This window comes from Camelina sativa, chromosome 17 (assembly GCF_000633955.1).
Source record: "Camelina sativa cultivar DH55 chromosome 17, Cs, whole genome shotgun sequence".
In the NCBI taxonomy this organism is placed as follows: domain Eukaryota; kingdom Viridiplantae; phylum Streptophyta; class Magnoliopsida; order Brassicales; family Brassicaceae; genus Camelina; species Camelina sativa.
In genome coordinates this window covers 24,581,284-24,601,783 of record NC_025701.1, presented here as the reverse complement: position 1 = coordinate 24,601,783, position 20,500 = coordinate 24,581,284, and the positions used below count along the sequence as shown (strand labels likewise).

General features: G+C 34.3%; 2 protein-coding genes across 3 annotated transcripts in view; both read left to right on the top strand.

Moving 5' to 3' along the window:
- LOC104757941 (amino acid permease 5) overlaps nt 1-1,810 on the top strand; it is a 4,077-nt gene extending 2,267 nt beyond the window's left edge. The window contains exons 3-6 of one of the 2 annotated variants that reach the window (XM_010480735.2): nt 15-106; nt 194-287; nt 575-929; nt 1,014-1,810. In XM_010480735.2, coding sequence (XP_010479037.1) covers nt 15-106; nt 194-287; nt 575-929; nt 1,014-1,667 — 1,195 coding nt within the window. In that variant the 3' untranslated portion in view covers nt 1,668-1,810. The remainder of the gene's footprint in view (nt 1-14; nt 107-193; nt 288-574; nt 930-1,013) is intronic. The other variant, XM_010480737.2, reaches the window with a different exon arrangement.
- LOC104759779 (gibberellin 20 oxidase 5) lies at nt 10,570-12,542 on the top strand. The gene is made up of 3 exons (XM_010482666.1): nt 10,570-11,078; nt 11,445-11,769; nt 12,188-12,542. Exons 1-3 carry the CDS (start codon nt 10,570-10,572, stop codon nt 12,458-12,460), a joined length of 1,107 nt encoding a protein of 368 aa, XP_010480968.1. The 3' UTR covers nt 12,461-12,542.

Genomic DNA, 20,500 nt, shown 5'->3' with positions numbered 1-20,500 from the left:
GTCACTTATTACACATCTATCCTCCTATGTTCTTGTTACCGCTCTGGTGACTCTGTTACGGGAAAAAGAAACTATACTTACATGGACGCTATTCAGTCCAACCTCGGTAAAAAAAAAAAAAAAATTCATTTCTGTTTTTTTTAATGGTTAGATTTATTAAATTAAAAGGGGAATCTTGTATCATTTTTTTCAGGTGGCATGAAGATGAAAATATGTGGAATTGTGCAATATCTTAATCTCTTTGGTACTGCAATTGGATACACTATTGCATCAGCTATAAGTATGATGTAAGTTACAACTTTGTTTTCACAACTCTTTTTTTAATTCTCCACACTTGTCCAAAAAGTAGATGCGTGTCTCACTTTGCTGTTCAATATAGTCCATACAAGTCATTTTTAAGTTTGGTTCACACTCAATAATGCTGTCTCAAAGTCAATGTAGTTTTATTAAATCAATTAAAGAACGGCTCAAAAACGCTGTCACGGTTTCAGATTCTGTCCTATTGCTTCTTGGTTCAATTATTGTTTGACCTGTACTAATTAATTATGATTTGAATTATAAAAAAAAAAAACAGAGCGATTCAACGGACGAGTTGTCAACAGACTAATGGGGAAGATGCTCCATGTCCCGTCAATGGCAATCCCTACATGATTGCATTCGGTATTTCACAAATCATATTTTCTCAGATTCCGGATATTGATCAGTTATGGTGGCTGTCCATTGTTGCCACAGTCATGTCTTTCGGTTACTCGACCATCGGGCTTGGCCTCGGTATCTCCAAAGTGGTAGAGAACAAAGAAGTGAAAGGTACTCTTACTGGAGTTAGCATTGGGACAGTGACACCGGAACAGAAAGTTTGGAGAACCTTTCAGTCTCTTGGAAACATTGCTTTCGCCTACTCTTACTCGATGATTCTCATCGAAATCCAGGTACGTTCTACTCGAGTCTATCTATGTGTGAGTGTTTGTTTTGAGAATGCATGATTTAACAGAGGCGATTTGATGATGGTGCAGGACACGGTTAAATCACCGCCTTCAGAAGAAAACACGATGAAAAAAGCGACTCTAATAAGTGTGGCAGTGACGACACTCTTCTACATGCTCTGTGGCTGTGTAGGGTATGCGGCATTCGGGGACTCCGCGCCCGGGAATCTCCTCGCTACTGGAGGGTTTAGAAACCCGTTTTGGTTGCTTGACATAGCCAATATCGCCATAGTGGTCCATCTAGTCGGTGCTTACCAAGTTTATTGCCAACCACTGTTTTCGTTTGTCGAAAAGGAAGCCTCCAGGAGGTATCCAGAGAGTAGTTTCATCACAAACGAGATAAAGATCCAACTTATTCCAGGGAAGCCCTTCAATTTGAATCTATTCAGGCTCGTGTGGAGGACGATCTTCGTTATGACTACAACGTTAATCGCAATGCTAATGCCTTTCTTTAACGATGTACTCGGTCTCTTGGGGGCCGTTGGTTTTTGGCCTTTAACGGTTTATTTCCCTGTCGAGATGTACATTGCACAGAAAAATGTTCAGAGATGGGGCACAAGGTGGGTTTGTCTAAAAGTATTGAGTTTGGCCTGTCTTGTCGTTTCTGTAGCCGCGGCTGCAGGATCAGTAGTTGGCATTGTCAGTGATCTCAAGGTCTACAAACCTTTCCATACGGATTTCTGAGATCTTAAGGGAAAAATAAACTCCTGCTAAAAGGATTAAGATTCTAATTCAATGTTTTAATGTTATCTTTGTATTAGTTAAGTTAACTTTGTATAAGTGTTCAATACCAAATCATGTTTCTGCGGAGAATTCTTCAACACGTATTCAGACTATGTTTGTACATTAGAAAAGAAAAGAAAAAGAGGTGAGTGAGAAATTGATTTCTGAGATCTTGTTAGTGATACAATTGAACTAAGAAGAATTGAAAGAAACTATACAAATAAGATAACTAATGGCAAAGTCTAGAGGTCGCCGGTTCGAGGGACGGCGCTTGGAAGGGAACCATATAAAATGCTTTGGTCCCTGGTCTGAGGGGATGTACGGCCCTAGGCCCGGAACCTCTTAATAATTCAAAAAAAAAAAATAATAACTAATGAAATGATAAATAATGGAAAAATCACACTTTTAATTTTCAAATTGTCACTAGTAACACTTGGTAGCACTTTAAACCTATAAATAATTACACTAGCACTATTCACCAAAATAATTTTACTGTACTAACAATTTAAACCTTAAAATAAGCTTCATTTTTGTCAAAAAAAAACTAGTTTTCATGTTTTTACGCTATAAAAAATTAGAGAACAACAATGTCCATCAACACGAAATAGTTATAATGTTGGTTTAGTTAAATTTTAACGAGTTTATTATTTGTTAAAAAAAAAGTTATCTTCTTTTACTACATATTTTTTAGATTTTTTATTCAATACATTGTCTCTATTCATCTTCCGCATAGACAAAATTTTCCGTTGTTTCTCTTCAAGTTAATTCTTTTAATAGATGCATCTCCACTGAAATCTGATTAAAGTCGATTGATTTTTCACTGTAAACCAATGAATCCTCTACATATGTTGCGGTCTTCAATTTTCCACGACTTAATCAGATGGTGAATAAGTGAAAAAGGTAAAATTTTATTTTTTGAAAATATTAATTGTAATAAATTAATACAAATTAAATTACATTAATCAAAATTGAAATTAACAGTAATTAAACCAGCCGAATTGAACTATTTTGCGTTGAAGAACGTTACTGCTCCGTCATCTTTTACGACGGCACAAACAAGAAAACTAATTTAAAGGTTAAAGTGTAAAATAACATTATTTTGGTGGTTTACATATACTGAAATTCTCTTCAGTTTTAAAGTGTTATTTAGTGACACTATGAATGTTAAAAATATGATTTCCCTACAAAAAATTAACCTTGCAGTGATGCCAATTGGTTACATTTACTTATTTTTCTTGTCCTCCTTCAATAAACCCATGATTAACATTATGTTTCTCATAAAACGAATAAACTGAAGTACTTAGAAATGAATTACATTCACCATCCCTAAGCGTATGTTGTTCTCACTTTAGCTATAGTTACCAGCGATAGGGTATTGAATATATCCGATCTTTCATTACCAAAGTACTCACTAATAAACTCTCAGTTAGTTCCGAAATAAATAACATATTTGTATATAGAAAACACAATCAAATGAGTGAAAGTTATTGAAAATACTAGGATAGTACGTACCCGCGCTATGCCACGGGAATGTTTTTTGTTTTATTTTTATTTTAATTATTTGTATGATAACTTTTGTATGTTGTTTATAATAAAACGGGTTCCATATTATAGGAGCTCAATTTCACCTTTCTTAATAATGAGGTTAAATTCTAAAAGGCAACTATGCCTAAAAATCTTCATAGCTAAACCTTTTAAGATATAGTATAGAACCTATGCGAAAACTAAAACGTGAAACTGCATACCCACCAATTTGTTATATATAGATGATACAAGGGGGGAGCTTTTCGTTATGAAGATGAGGAAAGTGTTCTATTTCCATCGCTGAAACCTATCAGTAACTAAAATCAGCCAAGAGAGATGTCAATTCATCTTTATTTATCAATTAAGATTTAAGGGAACTTATCACATAGAAAAAACCTCATGCAGAAACTCTGGCAACTCAAGAAAGCATATACATACCAATGTATGATCGTTCTTTTTTTTTTTTGTAGGCTCTTGTTTTGAATATGAGGAAGCACAGAGATAGATACATAAGATTAAAACAGACAGAAATAAACCAATTCGCTTAATTCACTGGATTATATACAACTAAAGTACAAATGTTTATAGGTCAAATCAAGTACCTCTCTTGGACCATAGACAGCTGCAATTACTTTGGTATGCCCATCTCGAAAACAGCAGAACTAAAAACAAAGTTGAAATTTTTGTGTTCATATATAAGTGCCAAATTTAAAACTGAGATGGAAAACCAGCTACGATTTGCCTAAACTGAGATTTCATTACAAGACGCATCAGAAATTAACTTGTGAAGGCATCATCAGCAAACAAAGACAAGGAATAGAGAGATGGGAAACATACCTCATTGAATCGGCGACCATCAAATCGAACTTTCTGGGTTTATGTACTCCATTGTTGGGCATCACGGCGACGATGAACATAAATTTAGGAATTGATTAAACGCAGTGTTACAAAGCGTTTTTTATTTGCTTTGTCCACATAAGTAAGAAAAAAGCTGAGCTGTATTAATTGTTATAATGTGATAGGTTGTTGATTTTTACTGAAGTGTCAACACCTGCTTCAATACAGAAGCTGAGGTGTCAAGTTATGGAAAGAAACATTGTGTTTTTATTGTATTGATCACATATTTAATGTTTTTTTTAGTCCTCAACTCTTTCATTTTAACAACACTCGAGAACTTCGGTGCTAAAAAAGAAAACACTCAACTAATGATGATATAGTTTTAGTTTCCTAACCTATCAGACACAGTTTTTATAACAAACTACTTAAACTAAGACATAGATGATTTTGGGTTTTTATATATTTTTTAAAAATAAAAATAAAATGTGTTCTTGGTTTTTGGCGTATGTCGTTCCATGTCAACGATACCAACATGTTCACCAATATCATTTTCGCAAAGACAAATATGTGTTCCTAGATTCAAAATGTTGACCAAGAAAGATCATACACATTGTGTTGTACAAATTTAACTATGTGATATAAGCTCCAATGCAACCCAGTTTTCCTGATCTTATCCAGTTTTTTTTTTTCTTTTTGATCAAACTAAGATTTCATTCAAATTTAAATGAAAGTTGTATCCACGCAGAGAGGATACAAAAGACTACTAGAAGTCGAACAAACAAAGCCAACGACCAATAAATTGGTCGACCATATAAAGCTAGCTTTTTTCATATATAGAGATAGTTTCTTCTTTGACCGCCGGCCCTGGGAAGATTGGGGGGAGATCACAAACTCAACCCCAATAAGCATCCAACATAGCTAAAACATAACCATCCTTCCTTTGCTTTTGAGGTGGTCTTCAAAGGTAGAAATATGAAGCTGACATAACGATGACTGACGAAACTGTCAAATAGGGAAACTTCAGTAATATCGGAGAATCACCAACCCATGGCACAATGAAATGAGAGCGTGAATTACCTAGCCACACTGGAGAAGATCTTCTTCCCTACATTACCATTGTTCCCACCAAAAGGGGTAACTGATCAAACATAAGACTCCATAGAGGAGTAAACATGACAAAGAATGTCAAACCACATTCAAGGCAAGTACAGGAAAGCTTGTAAATAACCCACTCATTCATAAAAGCAAATGTGACCAACCTAGGAACACACTTTCATGAGTGAGACTCGCGATTCCACTGACTATAACCAACCGCTTAAAAAGCCAGAACAAAGCCTGGTAGCTGCCGGTGAATTTTCATGTAACCAGTAGAACAAAAGATTTTGAACAGAAACCTCATATTAAGGTAACTTAGGTAAGCGAAGCCAAATCTTAATCAAAATCATAATCGTAACAGCCTCAAAACACATCACATCCTTGTACCGAGAGAGTTGGAGTTAAATAGAGGGCAGGTTCCATATGTAAAAACGATTTCTTAAGGATATTTAGTTTTATGGTACTAGAGCTCTCCTGGCTCCATAAAATATACGAATCTTGAACATATTTTTGTAGATTACTTGAGACTTTATGAAGCTACTATAGTATTTTTGGGATTTTTGGAACAGTGTACGATCGAACTATCGAAGTCATAATAAATTAATAATATTAACGTGAATTAAAATTTACAATTTTCCAATAATTTTTTGGGTGAAAAGTAGATATTTGAGAACAACATGATTTGATATGAGAGTTTTTTTTTTCTTTTTTTTTTGAAAAAGATATGAAATTCCACTCGCAGAACTTCTATTAAATTGCTTAAAATTAAACTAATCATATAGTTAATATTAAATTAATCAAAATAATCCACTAACAACTTTAAACAAAATCACCTTTCTACTAGAGAAACCCTATCAAGGTTGCTTAATCATCATAATTTAAAAATTTTAAACAATTGCTTAATTATATTCCAAAACAAAGGATTATCAATTCTTACAATTCTTCTTATTAGTGTTACAAAAGGAGGTGAAAGAGAAAACACTTTACATAATAGAAGATGGAAACGCAATGAAAGGGAACTTGCGGCAAACATTGATGCCAATGGCTTCAGCAAGATCAGATTCATCCTCATTTGGACCAGCCTCTACCCTCCGGTCAAATTGGCCTACAAGGTTGGCTACTGTCACCTCTGCCATTGTCACCTAACCCGTGCCTTCCATGTTCTCCTCTTCCCCAACCATAGACCTGAGATTGTATATAGTAACACATTTTTTCATTTTTAATTGAATTTACTAAATACTGAACTGTACAGTCTGTTTGTACTAGGAAAAGAATAATTAACTGTATATTGCATATTTTTACTTTAATATATATATGTACTAGAAATAGGCTCGCGCGATGCGCGAGTTATTTTTATTAATTATGATATATCTTAAATTTAGAAATATATTTTTGAAATGGATTTTTTAATATGATTTTTTTAAAAAAAAATGTTTAATATGTGTTCCTTTATATATATATATATATATATGGTTTTTAATGTTTGGATGCAAAATAAAACAAACAAAACATATAGGAAATTTTTTTGATTGAAATAATTAAATCCTTCAAAGTTTTGTTGTTTTGGATTTTATTGTTTTCTGATAAATTGTTAGGTTTTTAGAGCATCTACAAGCCCACTCTATTTTAAAGTCAATGCTCTGTTATAAAGTAACATTTGCTATAACCGTGCTCTATATCTTACTCTAAAATAGAGTAAATGGTAGGAGTACTTTTTTTTTGGTAGGAAAATGGTAGGAGTACTTTATATGCAGCTTTACGTTTTTACACTAATTCTATTTTAAAGTCAATGCTCTGTTATAGAGTAACATTTGCTATAACTGTGCTCTATATCTTACTCTAAAATAGAGTAAAAGGTAGAAATACTTTATATGCTATTTTGCGTTTTTACACTAACTCTATTTTGGAGTATAAATTAGATTGATACACTGGAAAAAACTTAGCTCTATTTTAGAGTAAAAAATAAAATATATATTGGAGATAGTCTTATATACCACACATGAGGTTTGTGTAGAGATCATATATCAGACATTCAAAATGAAAATTGAGTATTGAAAATAGTTTACAAATATTAGCAGATAAAACTCATCTTTTCCTACATCTTTTCCAAAGCTTTAATAGATGGATGCGATCAAGACTTATATCATGATTCACAAGATCTCTATAACCAGAAAATTATTATGGAAACTTAGAAACCATGAAAATAAATAAATAAAAATTATGTTTTAGTCTCAATTGTAAAGAAAAATAATTGGATAAATATTTATCTTTTTGCGAGTTGTTTTACAACTTTATATATTCTTTAACTCAATCATAATATTTGATTTTCTTTTTGACTCCACAATATGTTGCTACGGTTTGATTTTCTTCAGTTAGCCTCCAAACAAGTTTCTTGTGAATTAGAAACTCTATATGAATGCTTAAAATGTGTTATACTTCTATGATGAGGGTTATATCTCAGTCCTTGTCTCTATTCTTATTCATTATGTTCTTTTAATTAATTATCAAAAAAATAAACTCTCCAACATGTCAATTGGTGTAGATGTAGATAGACAAAATCAGAAAAATTGATAAAAAACAATAGATACATTCCAATTATTTTCTGACATAACTACATTTCTAATTTATTTTAACTTACATCTAAATGTTTTTTAAGTTAACTATGGCCCTGATTGGTAACAACTGTTATTTGTGGCTGTAGAGACTTTGACTGTAAAAATTTAGTTGTATAAAATTTGGCTGTAGAGACTTTAGCTGTAGATACTTTAACTGTTAAAATCTGATTGTTAAAAAAAACTTTTAAAACTGTGACTTTAATTTTATTAAAAACACAATTATAAGAAAATACAAAGGTGATGATAAAAATAATAAATTTGTGAAGAGAAGTGGATATCAAAAGAAAGAGAAAAAAAATACTGATAATTAATCTATAAAAAAAGATTTGTATAAAAATATATATAAAATTATATAGAGTTTTTAATTATGATGGAGAAAGAAAAAAAAAGTTTTTAAACTTGTTGGCTTTAAAAGATTTACAGCGTCATTTTGAAGCTTTAAAAAAAGAAAGAAAATAAAGAAGAAAAAAATTAAAGTGGCTGTAGAAACTTTAAAAAATAAAAAAGTCATTAAAGTTTGATTGGTAAATAAAATGCTTTTAAAACTTTTAAATGATTTTAAAGTCTTAAAAGTCTTCACCAATCAGGGCCTATATTTGAATTTATATTATCTTTCCATCAGATTTTGTTAATTTTAAAATAAGATATGTGAGAAAAAAAATCAAACCGACTCAAATTCATCCAATCAATAAACTAAACTTCTAAAACCTGAATTTTGTACTATACTAATGAGTTTATGAATCTAGACAATATGTTTTTCAAGGTAACCGAAGAATCACCAATGATTGTTTTGAATAATTAATGTGTATTCACAATTTATCATATGCTCTAGCGTTTACTCTCTAATCTTGTAATCACCCTTAATATAAATATTTTAGGGATGATGCATGTGAAAATATGGCTCATGTCATAAAAATTTATGAAATATCTTATACTATATCTCTCGTTAAATTTTGAATAAAATTCATAAAAAGAAAAGTGTGTCAAAATTAACGTTTTTAGATTCGATATATTATCTCTATTTTCTAATAATTTTAAAATAAATAGTATAATTATCATTAAGNGAGTTTTTAATTATGATGGAGAAAGAAAAAAAAAGTTTTTAAACTTGTTGGCTTTAAAAGATTTACAGCGTCATTTTGAAGCTTTAAAAAAAGAAAGAAAATAAAGAAGAAAAAAATTAAAGTGGCTGTAGAAACTTTAAAAAATAAAAAAGTCATTAAAGTTTGATTGGTAAATAAAATGCTTTTAAAACTTTTAAATGATTTTAAAGTCTTAAAAGTCTTCACCAATCAGGGCCTATATTTGAATTTATATTATCTTTCCATCAGATTTTGTTAATTTTAAAATAAGATATGTGAGAAAAAAAATCAAACCGACTCAAATTCATCCAATCAATAAACTAAACTTCTAAAACCTGAATTTTGTACTATACTAATGAGTTTATGAATCTAGACAATATGTTTTTCAAGGTAACCGAAGAATCACCAATGATTGTTTTGAATAATTAATGTGTATTCACAATTTATCATATGCTCTAGCGTTTACTCTCTAATCTTGTAATCACCCTTAATATAAATATTTTAGGGATGATGCATGTGAAAATATGGCTCATGTCATAAAAATTTATGAAATATCTTATACTATATCTCTCGTTAAATTTTGAATAAAATTCATAAAAAGAAAAGTGTGTCAAAATTAACGTTTTTAGATTCGATATATTATCTCTATTTTCTAATAATTTTAAAATAAATAGTATAATTATCATTAAGTTATTTTGTGAAACTATTGTTTTCTATTATTTCATGGGGTGATTAAGCAATTTTTTTCTCTTTTAGTACATATGTTTTAAAGACAGTCAAACTGTACTTATAGAATATTAAATATCATTTTATTTTTTCTGAGTTGTCTTTAATACAATATATATGATAATATGATTATTGAATACAATGTGATCTTTTAAATATATTAGAACATATTTTATATTTTTAAATTAGTTTATCATTAATTAATTTGGCTTCAATTTTTATTTTAAAAGTATTAATTTTTTTTGTTTTAATTAGTTTGATCAGTTGTTTTATTGTTATGTTATATGGTATATCCTTTCATTAAGAAATATATTATATGTTAAAACTAAAATTGGAAGAAATATATTTTTGTAACAATGTGAAATTTTTAAAGCAAACTATACACCATATAATATATAAATAAAATGAAGTATATAAAAAAATTTATTCAAGAATAGTGAAAAAGACATGTGTCATAAATATAGAGCGCCAAGTGTCGTATTGTCAAATAAAGTTAAAGAAAAACCTTCTCATATTATATAAGATATAAGATAGTTGAATTTTATTCTTATCTTGATATAAATAAAGGTGCCAGATGTTAAACAATTAAACAAATAAATACTGGTACACATTATTATAGAAGAACTGTATGATATAAATTTTATTATCTATTATATATAAATTAAATCTGTGTATGTATGTGAACATGGAAATAATATATACTTTTTTAAATCGAAACGTGACACGAAGCATAAAACATAAAAGAAAATCTGATTTGTGTTTTGAAGTGTGAATACTATTATACAGATATTCAGACATTACATATGTCGATTTGCGTTTTCGTTTGACCAGCAAACACCATATATGGTTTTGAATTTGATAACAATTATGGCCAAATATAAGATAAGAGATGAAAAAAGGATAAAACTAAACAAAAAATCTGTAATATATTCTATAAAGAACTGCCATTAACTTCGTACACATCTGTATTTAAATCCCTTCAAAATGGTGAAGGTAAAAAGACTCAAGACAAAAGAAATGAATTCTTCCGACGTCAACTTCTCCTTACTTAAAAGCCAAACAAATGTTCCAGTCGAATTCGTTTGGCCGGAGAAAGACATGACCCCTTCAGAAGGCGACCTGGACCTCCCAATCGTAGACCTGAGTGGGTTCTTGAAGGGCGATGAGGCCGAGACACAGCTTGCAGCTAAAGCTGTGAGAGACGCGTGCATGGCCCACGGTACGTTTCTCGTGGTCAATCATGGCTTCAAGTCGGGCTTGGCGGAGAAGGCGCTTGAGACATCGAGTTTGTTCTTTGGGCTATCCAAAGATGAGAAGCTTAAGGCTTGTAGAATCCCGGGGAATATCTCTGGCTATACTGCGGGTCATAGCCAGAGATTTTCTTCCAATCTTCCATGGAATGAGACTTTGACTTTGGCTTTTAAAAAGGGTCCACCCCAAGTCCTTGAGGAATTTCTAACATCCAGGCTAGGCAATGATCGTCGAGAGATCGGGTAAAATAAATGGCATACATATACTTTAGTTATACATTATACTAACGCTATCAAAAATCCTATTTGAAATTCTCGTGTGCAAAAATGATAATGAGCCGAGGGCTAATTAAGGTGTACTCAACGGCCATATTCGTTTGCACTATGTAAACTTAGCGCGTGAACCACTTTGATCACTTGAGTTTTGGCTCGGGTGGTTTACATGTGGTGAATTTAATGAAAACAACTTACCAAGGGCTTAGCATTAGTTGGGCACTCTTGATACTTAAATCTTAAGATATCCGATTTAATATACGTTTAGATTTTATTATGTTTAAAGAGAAACTGGTTAACTGTTTTGTTCCTTTGAACTTCTTGGTTTTGTTTCAGTCAAGTGTTCCAAGAATTTTGTGATGCAATGAATGGTTTGACACTGGAGTTGATGGAGCTACTAGGGATAAGTATGGGTTTAAAAGACCGGACATATTACCGGAGATTCTTCGAAGACGGAAATGCCATCTTTAGATGCAACTATTATCCGCCGTGCAAGCAGCCGGACAAAACCCTTGGTGTTGGTCCCCATAATGACCCAACAGCTATAACCGTTCTTCTCCAAGACGATGTCGTGGGCTTAGAGGTCTTCGCCGGAGGTAGGTGGCAGATCGTGCGTCCTCGTCCCGGTGCTCTTGTCGTCAACGTTGGAGACACCTTCATGGTACGTTTCTTTTTAATTAATAAGGCCACCAATTTTTCTCAACAAGGACACATATATTAGATATAACTTAATTTTTTTTTTTTTTTTGGTAATGACTTTTTTAAATTTTCTTTTATGCAAACGCCAGTGTTTTGACTTAACAGGGATATTCCTCGACATTTCCTGGTGGAAGGATAAATAATATTTAAAATTAATTTTAAACTTTCATTATATAAATTGGATACAATTTTGTTATGTATGATAGATGATGAATAAATTGTTGTCCGCAAAGATGAGTATTATACTTTTTGGGACTAATCAAATAATAGAAAATGATTGGTCTATGCATTTATATTGATATTGAAATTCAATTACAATTTTTGCCATTTGATAAACAATCATACAATGTTCATGTTTTGTTTTGCATTTAATGTGAAAGGCATTGTCAAACGGAAACTACAAGAGCTGCTACCACAGGGCAGTGGTTAACATGGAGAAAGTGAGAAGGTCATTAGTGTTCTTCTCCTGTCCTAGAGAAGACAAGCTCATCGTGCCTCCTCCTGAACTTGTGCAAGGCGAAGATGCTTCTCGAAAGTACCCTGATTTCACTTGGGCACAGCTTCAGAGATTTACCCAGTCCGGATATCGAGTCGACAACACCACTCTCCACAACTTCTCTTCTTGGCTCACCTCTCACTACCCCAACAACTAAGATTTGTACTTTTCTTATTCATATATTTTTCCCTGCTTTCTATTATCGACTAGTAATGACATCTTTTGTAACTCTTGTTTTAACCATTATCTAATGGAACTTATTCACATAACTCATGAAGCTTAAATATATTAAATAAAAATTAATAAAAATTAATACTTCAATTCAAACACCAAATAACAAATATATTCAGTTATTAAACTGATGTTCTGGTAAATATTCAGGAAACTGGGCTGTAGTACCAAGTGGAAAGAACAGCAAACAAATTAAACACAACTTTTTTTAAAAAAAATATATACTATATTAAAATAAAATGGGCTTTCCCAAATGGGTTTGGCCTTGGATTACATACAAGAGAGACCCAGCAGATACAAAACGAAGGAAACGATTCGACGGAAAAGAAGATCGGATCCTGCTGATCAACCTGAGACAGCTGTTCGAACTATAGCGCCGGTGGTTGCAAGATCGACGACGTTGCGGCGGATTCACCAGATCGAATTCCTTGACGGAAGCAACCCAGATCCGTCAGTTCTCCTTCTCCGGTGAAACCACCTGACCTGCTACAAATCTTCCGACCAGTTCAGACAACCGATAACAGGCTCCACGAAGTCAGGTCCCGTTCCTAGCAACCTGCTCACTCAGATCGAACACCCCCCTTCTAACTTCGGCGACAACCGCTTCCTTCAGGTAACAACTCTTCAATCCGGTCCGGTGGAAGCAAGTATCATGGCAGTTTGCAGACGGTGGTGGTTCAATTCACTATCCAACATCCCGGAAAACCCACGAGAGCCTAGAAGCTGCCAAACTCCACAGTTAACCACCGTGACAACGCAACTCAACCCTCCTGCCTCCCAGCCGACTTCCGCTGCAACCGCAGCTCAGATTGGACGGCTGAACCCCGAGAAAACTCCACCGCGACTTGATCATGAGCTTCCCAAACCGCCAAAAGAAGCCACAGTTGCATCGGTTGGGAGACCAAACCACTCCTCTGTTGCCGGAGAAGAGATCTACCCACCTTTGCCTTCCTCTTGCAGATCCAAAGCCTGCAAATTAAGCGCCGCCCTCCTTACCTGACATACAACACCAAACCACCAAGCAAAGAACCGTCTCAACTGGAGTAAGAAACTCTCACTACTCATCTAGAGCCAACGAACCGCCGGATGAGAAGAACGACCCACGAAGAAACCACACTCGATCTGGTTCCAGATTTGATGCCGTCCTCAAGCACCATCACCAAAACTTTCACCAGCGGTCACCACCAACAGAATCTTCGCTTCACGCGTCGAACAGACTCACCGGAACCACCATCCCGAGTGACCAGACCAAGATGGAGGACCTCCTTACCGAAGGGAAGAGTGATGTCAGAAGGAAGAAAGAAAACTAAAAGAGGACAGAGAGCCCTCTCCGGCGCCGGAAGGGCACACCGGAGAGGCAAGAAAACCTAGATCTGAAAGTTGGTTTTTAGAGAGAAGGGAGAGAAAAAGAGAGAGAAAAGGGAATGATTTTGTTTCCACAATTTTGATAACTAATTAAAAAAAAAAAAAAATTAAACACAACTTAGATCTTTCATTCATCATATACTAGTCAAATCATAATGGACCATTTGTCTTCTTTTTCATTCCTCCACCGACGCTTGCTAGATAGACTCCAATAACATATATGTTAACTGATGTTGTTGTTTTCATCAACTTGATAGATCTAACCAGCCTCATAGTCTCCATCACTGTGGTGGTTTCTGTTGTCTCCTTTCTCATATTAGTTAATCTCTGCTTCCTCATTCAAAATGTGCGTACAACATTCCATTATCCGATCAGTTTACCGCAGTAGCTAAATTCAAACTGAATCTCACTCGTCGTCACATCCAATTTAGGGATTTTGTTTTGTTGATCAAACAAAGTCACCATGAAATATAATCAGGTGTTCCGTTAGAGACCAAGGAGAATTTGTCAATGATTTATATTCAAGTCCGTTAATGAAGGCACGCCTCCTTGGTTTCTTACACCACAAGTTACAGACAAAATGTAATTCTTGTAGGAGAAAGCAGAAGGAAAGCCTTAAATATTGAGGACACAAAGAGAGTCCCCTCATCACCCGGACCGAAAGGGACTTGGTAGTGACACGAGTTTTCTACACTTTTCAATGTTAAGTGTTTCCAGCTATCTGTGATGCAATTAATCTTGAATACTCTCTATACTACTGCTGCTTAGGTCCAGATATCTTACACTTTGAGAGACATGTGTTAAATATTTGAAGTCTCCTTCCTAGCTATATCAAGTTGCTCAAGACAATACCAGCACCTATCAATTGATGCTAATTTAGTTGATATTGGTTAGAATAACTTGTAGCTTTAGACACCCATCATCATCAATGTTTTTAGTTTGTGTAGATGCAAGAAGCGAGATAGAGGAGGGAAGGTAAACCAAACTTACGTACGGAGTATGTAATTGCCAATATATCTTGAGTTATTTAGCTTTTGAAATATTTGGGTTTTTTCTCAACCTATAGGGCATTGCTTAATTCTATCTCCTTTATGATTTGTAAGCGGCTACATTTATGGGTGAAATGTATAAGGAAGACGTCTTCCAGGATATGGCAAAGAAGAAGCCACAAGATTTAAAAGAATTTTTAGAAGATTATGAAAATCACAATTATATTTGGTTCAAAATTACTCATATATATTACGAGCATGCAACTTCAGAAATATGTACGAGCATATCATCGATGACACTTTGATAGGAAAATTTCTCATAATCATCGATCACACAGAGTACAAAAATTAAGCATTATCACGAACGACGGTTGACCCTAATTGACTACAACATGCAATTAATTAGACCTAATATTTCAAACTTCCACTACAAGAAAACAATGCGATTTCCGACGGAATTCCCAACAGACCTTATCCCATCGACTATTTCTGATGGATTCTCGACTGATTTACGACAAGAATTGAACCGTTGTAATCTGTTGGCAATCCATCGAGAATTACCGACGGGATTTGTTCCGTTGGGAATTCTGGACCATATTCCGACGGAACACTGACATATTAAGTCTGTTAGACTATTTCGTCACAACTCTGTCGGTATTCCATTGGTCATTTATTACCGTTATTATAGTCGTTTGAAAATTGTCGGTGATCCATCGATCTTTTGTTACCGTTTTGTAACCGTTGTTTTAGCCGTTTGAACGACAAGAATGGCCGACCGTGTTTCAACGGATTCCAAAGGACATTATTTCTACAAATAAGTATCGGGACTCATTCTCAAAACAAACTTGTTCTTACTATATTTTTCTTGCTCTCCAAATAAAAAACGAGAAAAAATGTCTTCTTATTTTAGATCGTGGATGGATGAACCAATGATGGATCCAGAATCAAACTTACTAAGAGATGAGTATGCAAGAGGAGTAGGCGAGTTTATGGAATTGGCTTGTCAGCAACCGGAAGCTAGAAAACATGTAAGTTGAAATGTCCATGTTCTCTTTGCCGAAATTCTCATAATATTTGGATTGATTGTGGAATTACTTGTATTGAAATGGGTTTATGACTGGTTATAAGATTTGGTTTCTTCATGGAGAACGGTCGGATTATGCTAGTACTAGCGAAACAAATATTGCTGCTAGTTTAGAAGAACAGAGAACGGATATAGAATTTAGTGTAGGTACTTTCCAGATGGTGAATGATGCATATAGGGAAAATATGCAGTCGACTAGTGGTGATGGAGATAGGATAGAGGAACCGAATTTAGAAGCCCAAAAGTTTTTGGAATGTTAGATGCAGCGAAACAACCGCTATACCCAGGATGTAGAGAGGGTCATTCTCCTTTATCATCTGCAAGTAGATTGATGACGATTAAGACAAACTACAATTTAGCGGAGGACTGTGTGGATGCGATAGCAGATTTTGTGAAAGACGTTTTGCCTGAAGATAATATTTCCCAGCTTCATACTACGAGGTTCAAAAACTGGTTGCTGGTCTTGGGTTGCCGTATCAGGTAATAGATGTGTGCATCGACAATTGCATGATATACTGGAGACAAGACGAAAACCGTAGAAGATGTAAATGGTGCCGCAAACCACGGTTTCAAGAAACAAGTGGCAGGGTTCTCGTTCCTTATAAACGAATGTGGTATTTACCCTTAGCAGACAGGTTAAAGAGGTTATACCAATCTGAATGTACAGCGGAGCCAATGAGATGGCATGCAGAGCATATAAGAGAAGAAGGAAAGATCACACATCCCTCAGAAGAAGAAACATGGAGACATTTTCAATCAGTGTATCCGGATTTTGCGTTTGAGCGACGAAATGTTTACTTAGGACTATGTACAGATGGTTTCAACCCATTTGGGAAGCACGAAAGGCAATATTCATTGTTGCCGGTAATCGTAACACCTTACAATCTACCACCATTGTTGTGCATGCGTCGAGAGTTTTTGTTCCTCTCCATCCTTGTTCCCGGTCCAGAGCATCCAAAGAGGTCACTTGATATCTTCCTCCAGCCATTGATTTATGAGTAGCAAATGTTATGGGAGCATGGTGTTGAAGCATATGATGTATTAACTCAACAAAAATTTTAGATGCGAGCGGCATTAATGTGGACTGATATGCTCAAATTAAACCCTAGAGCTACTCTCTCAAATTAAGAGGTCAATGCAGTACTTAGGGGTCGAATTCCACAAGGACTCAAGACTACACAATAAATTATAGAGTTTTTCAATTATGCTAAACAGATTAAATTGAATTAAAATAAAAGCAATGCAAAATATTAAATAAAAGCTGTGAAAATTCAGAAGATAAAAAAGCTAGACTTAGGGAATTTCTCAGGAAATTATGAAATATTAAATCAATCAATAAATTAGGATTCAAACAATTAAGAACAGATCTAGAACTCTAAACACTTTTGTAAATTAAATCAGTTCTCACTACAAATAATATCTAAATTTTAAACCAGAAAATCCAAATCTCTTTGTAAAATTCTAGGTTAAAAATCAGCAATAAAAATCAGGTTTAGATTGTCCACAAAATTATTAAATCAAATCTCTTTGTAAGAAATAATTTTGCTCATTAAAAANTCGTTCAAGGAATTTGTTTAAGAAGAATAAGAAAGTGTTCGATGATCCATCTCCTGTTATAGATGGTGAGACCATGTTGACTCAGTTTAGAGATTTTGGAGCAGCAAGGAATCCTGACGTCNTTCTAGATGGCCAATCAAGGATTAATATGAAGAACAACCTAAGATGAAGGTCTAAATAGATAATGAATCCTGNCGGTGCTGGTGTAAATCACAATTGGCATAAACAGAGCATTCTTTTTGATTTGCCATATTTGAAAGACCTTTTGTTAAATCATAACTTTGATGTCATGCACACTGAGAAGAACATATTTGACAACCTCATGAACACCGTCCTAAATATTCCAGGGAAGACAAAGGACAATTTGAAGTCTAGATTAGACTTGCCATATATTTGCTCTAGGCCTGAGCTTGAGATAATGGCAAACAGGAGATGCCCAGTTCCGATATTTCGGTTAAATGCGGCTTCAAAGGTGGCTTTTTCAACTGGATTACCCACAGTGTGAAATTCTCTGACGGTTATACATCTAACTTGCATAATTGCGTTGATATTAGAGAAGGAAAATTTATAGGAATGAAGAGTCATGATTGTCATGTTGTTATGCAGCGACTTCTTCCATTTGCTTTTGCCAATCTTCTGCCAACAAATGTGCACGAAGCAGTTGCAGGTACGTTTGATCTTTGTTAACGATGAACATATTTTCTATCTATTAATAATCAATAGTAATATTAAAATTTCTTTTGTCTATGTTGTAGGAATTGGTGCTTTCTTTTGGGACTAATCCACAAGAACACTTACTGTTGAAGGTATCTGCAATTTGGAACAAAATATACCCATTCTTCTTTGCAATCTTGAGAAGATATTTCCACCGTCTTTTTTTGATGTTATGGAACACCTACCTATTCATCTACCGCGAGAAGCAGCACTTGGTGGCCCTGTTCAATATCGATGGATGTATCCTTTTGAGCGGTACATGTTTCACCTAAAGAAAAAAGTTAAAAATTTAAGCAAAGTCGAGGGTTCTATTGTGGCACAAGTNAATCTAGAAACAAATGAAAAGACACTAAAAGACTCCTTATATCATGGTTCAAAACCACAAAAACCATAATATATCATGGACCATAAGCGATTTTCCAGCATATGGNAGGGTTCTATTGTGGCACAAGTATTAATGAAGAAGCCTCACACTTTGCGGAATATTACTTTCCTTCGCAAGTTTGTACAAAGAGTCGTNCATGTCCGTATTGTCAAGATAACACAGATGCATTCCAATTAAGTCACGGACGCAAGACATGTTGGTTTGATTGTCACGGAAGATTCCTACCACCTGATCACCTTTATCGTCGTTCAAGGAATTTGTTTAAGAAGAATAAGAAAGTGTTCGATGATCCATCTCCTGTTATAGATGGTGAGACCATGTTGACTCAGTTTAGAGATTTTGGAGCAGCAAGGAATCCTGACGTCGGTGGTAATGGACATGATCCTGTTGACGGTGCTGGTGTAAATCACAATTGGCATAAACAGAGCATTCTTTTTGATTTGCCATATTTGAAAGACCTTTTGTTAAATCATAACTTTGATGTCATGCACACTGAGAAGAACATATTTGACAACCTCATGAACACCGTCCTAAATATTCCAGGGAAGACAAAGGACAATTTGAAGTCTAGATTAGACTTGCCATATATTTGCTCTAGGCCTGAGCTTGAGATAATGGCAAACAGGAGATGCCCAGTTCCGATATTTCGGTTAAATGCGGCTTCAAAGGTGGCTTTTTCAACTGGATTACCCACAGTGTGAAATTCTCTGACGGTTATACATCTAACTTGCATAATTGCGTTGATATTAGAGAAGGAAAATTTATAGGAATGAAGAGTCATGATTGTCATGTTGTTATGCAGCGACTTCTTCCATTTGCTTTTGCCAATCTTCTGCCAACAAATGTGCACGAAGCAGTTGCAGGTACGTTTGATCTTTGTTAACGATGAACATATTTTCTATCTATTAATAATCAATAGTAATATTAAAATTTCTTTTGTCTATGTTGTAGGAATTGGTGCTTTCTTTTGGGACTAATCCACAAGAACACTTACTGTTGAAGGTATCTGCAATTTGGAACAAAATATACCCATTCTTCTTTGCAATCTTGAGAAGATATTTCCACCGTCTTTTTTTGATGTTATGGAACACCTACCTATTCATCTACCGCGAGAAGCAGCACTTGGTGGCCCTGTTCAATATCGATGGATGTATCCTTTTGAGCGGTACATGTTTCACCTAAAGAAAAAAGTTAAAAATTTAAGCAAAGTCGAGGGTTCTATTGTGGCACAAGTATTAATGAAGAAGCCTCACACTTTGCGGAATATTACTTTCCTTCGCAAGTTTGTACAAAGAGTCGTCGTCCTTCTCGTCATGACGATGGTGGCGAGCAACCAACATATCCCGTATACGTTCCAAGCTTGTTTACTCAAATCGGCCGCCTTAGTGGAAAAGGGAAAAATTTTAAACTTTCAGCGCATGAGTATACTCACTTGCACATGTATATTCTCACCAACTGTGAGGATATTATTGATTATGAGAGGTATGTATTTAAAATATACTTATGTATATAAAATTAAATTGTTTAGAATTAGTAATTTCATTAATTATTTTTGTTTTACAGGATTTACATGGCTGTAATACGCTCCTACTATCCGGAATATCCCGAGGATAAACTTGAGGAGCTTAAAGATAAGGATTTCACTTTTTGGTTGCAATATTATGTAAGTTATATAAGTAACTTTAATAATTAATAGTAAATGATATATTGATTAATTATTCTAAAAAATTTATAGGTATCAGATGGAATTTCAAAAGGTCAATCATTTCCAACATGATTAGTAGAGATCTCTAATGGACCAAACTACATTGCAACGGCGTATCCGAGGTATTGCACGAGAGGGTATGCTTTTAGGATTCATGATGATGGAGA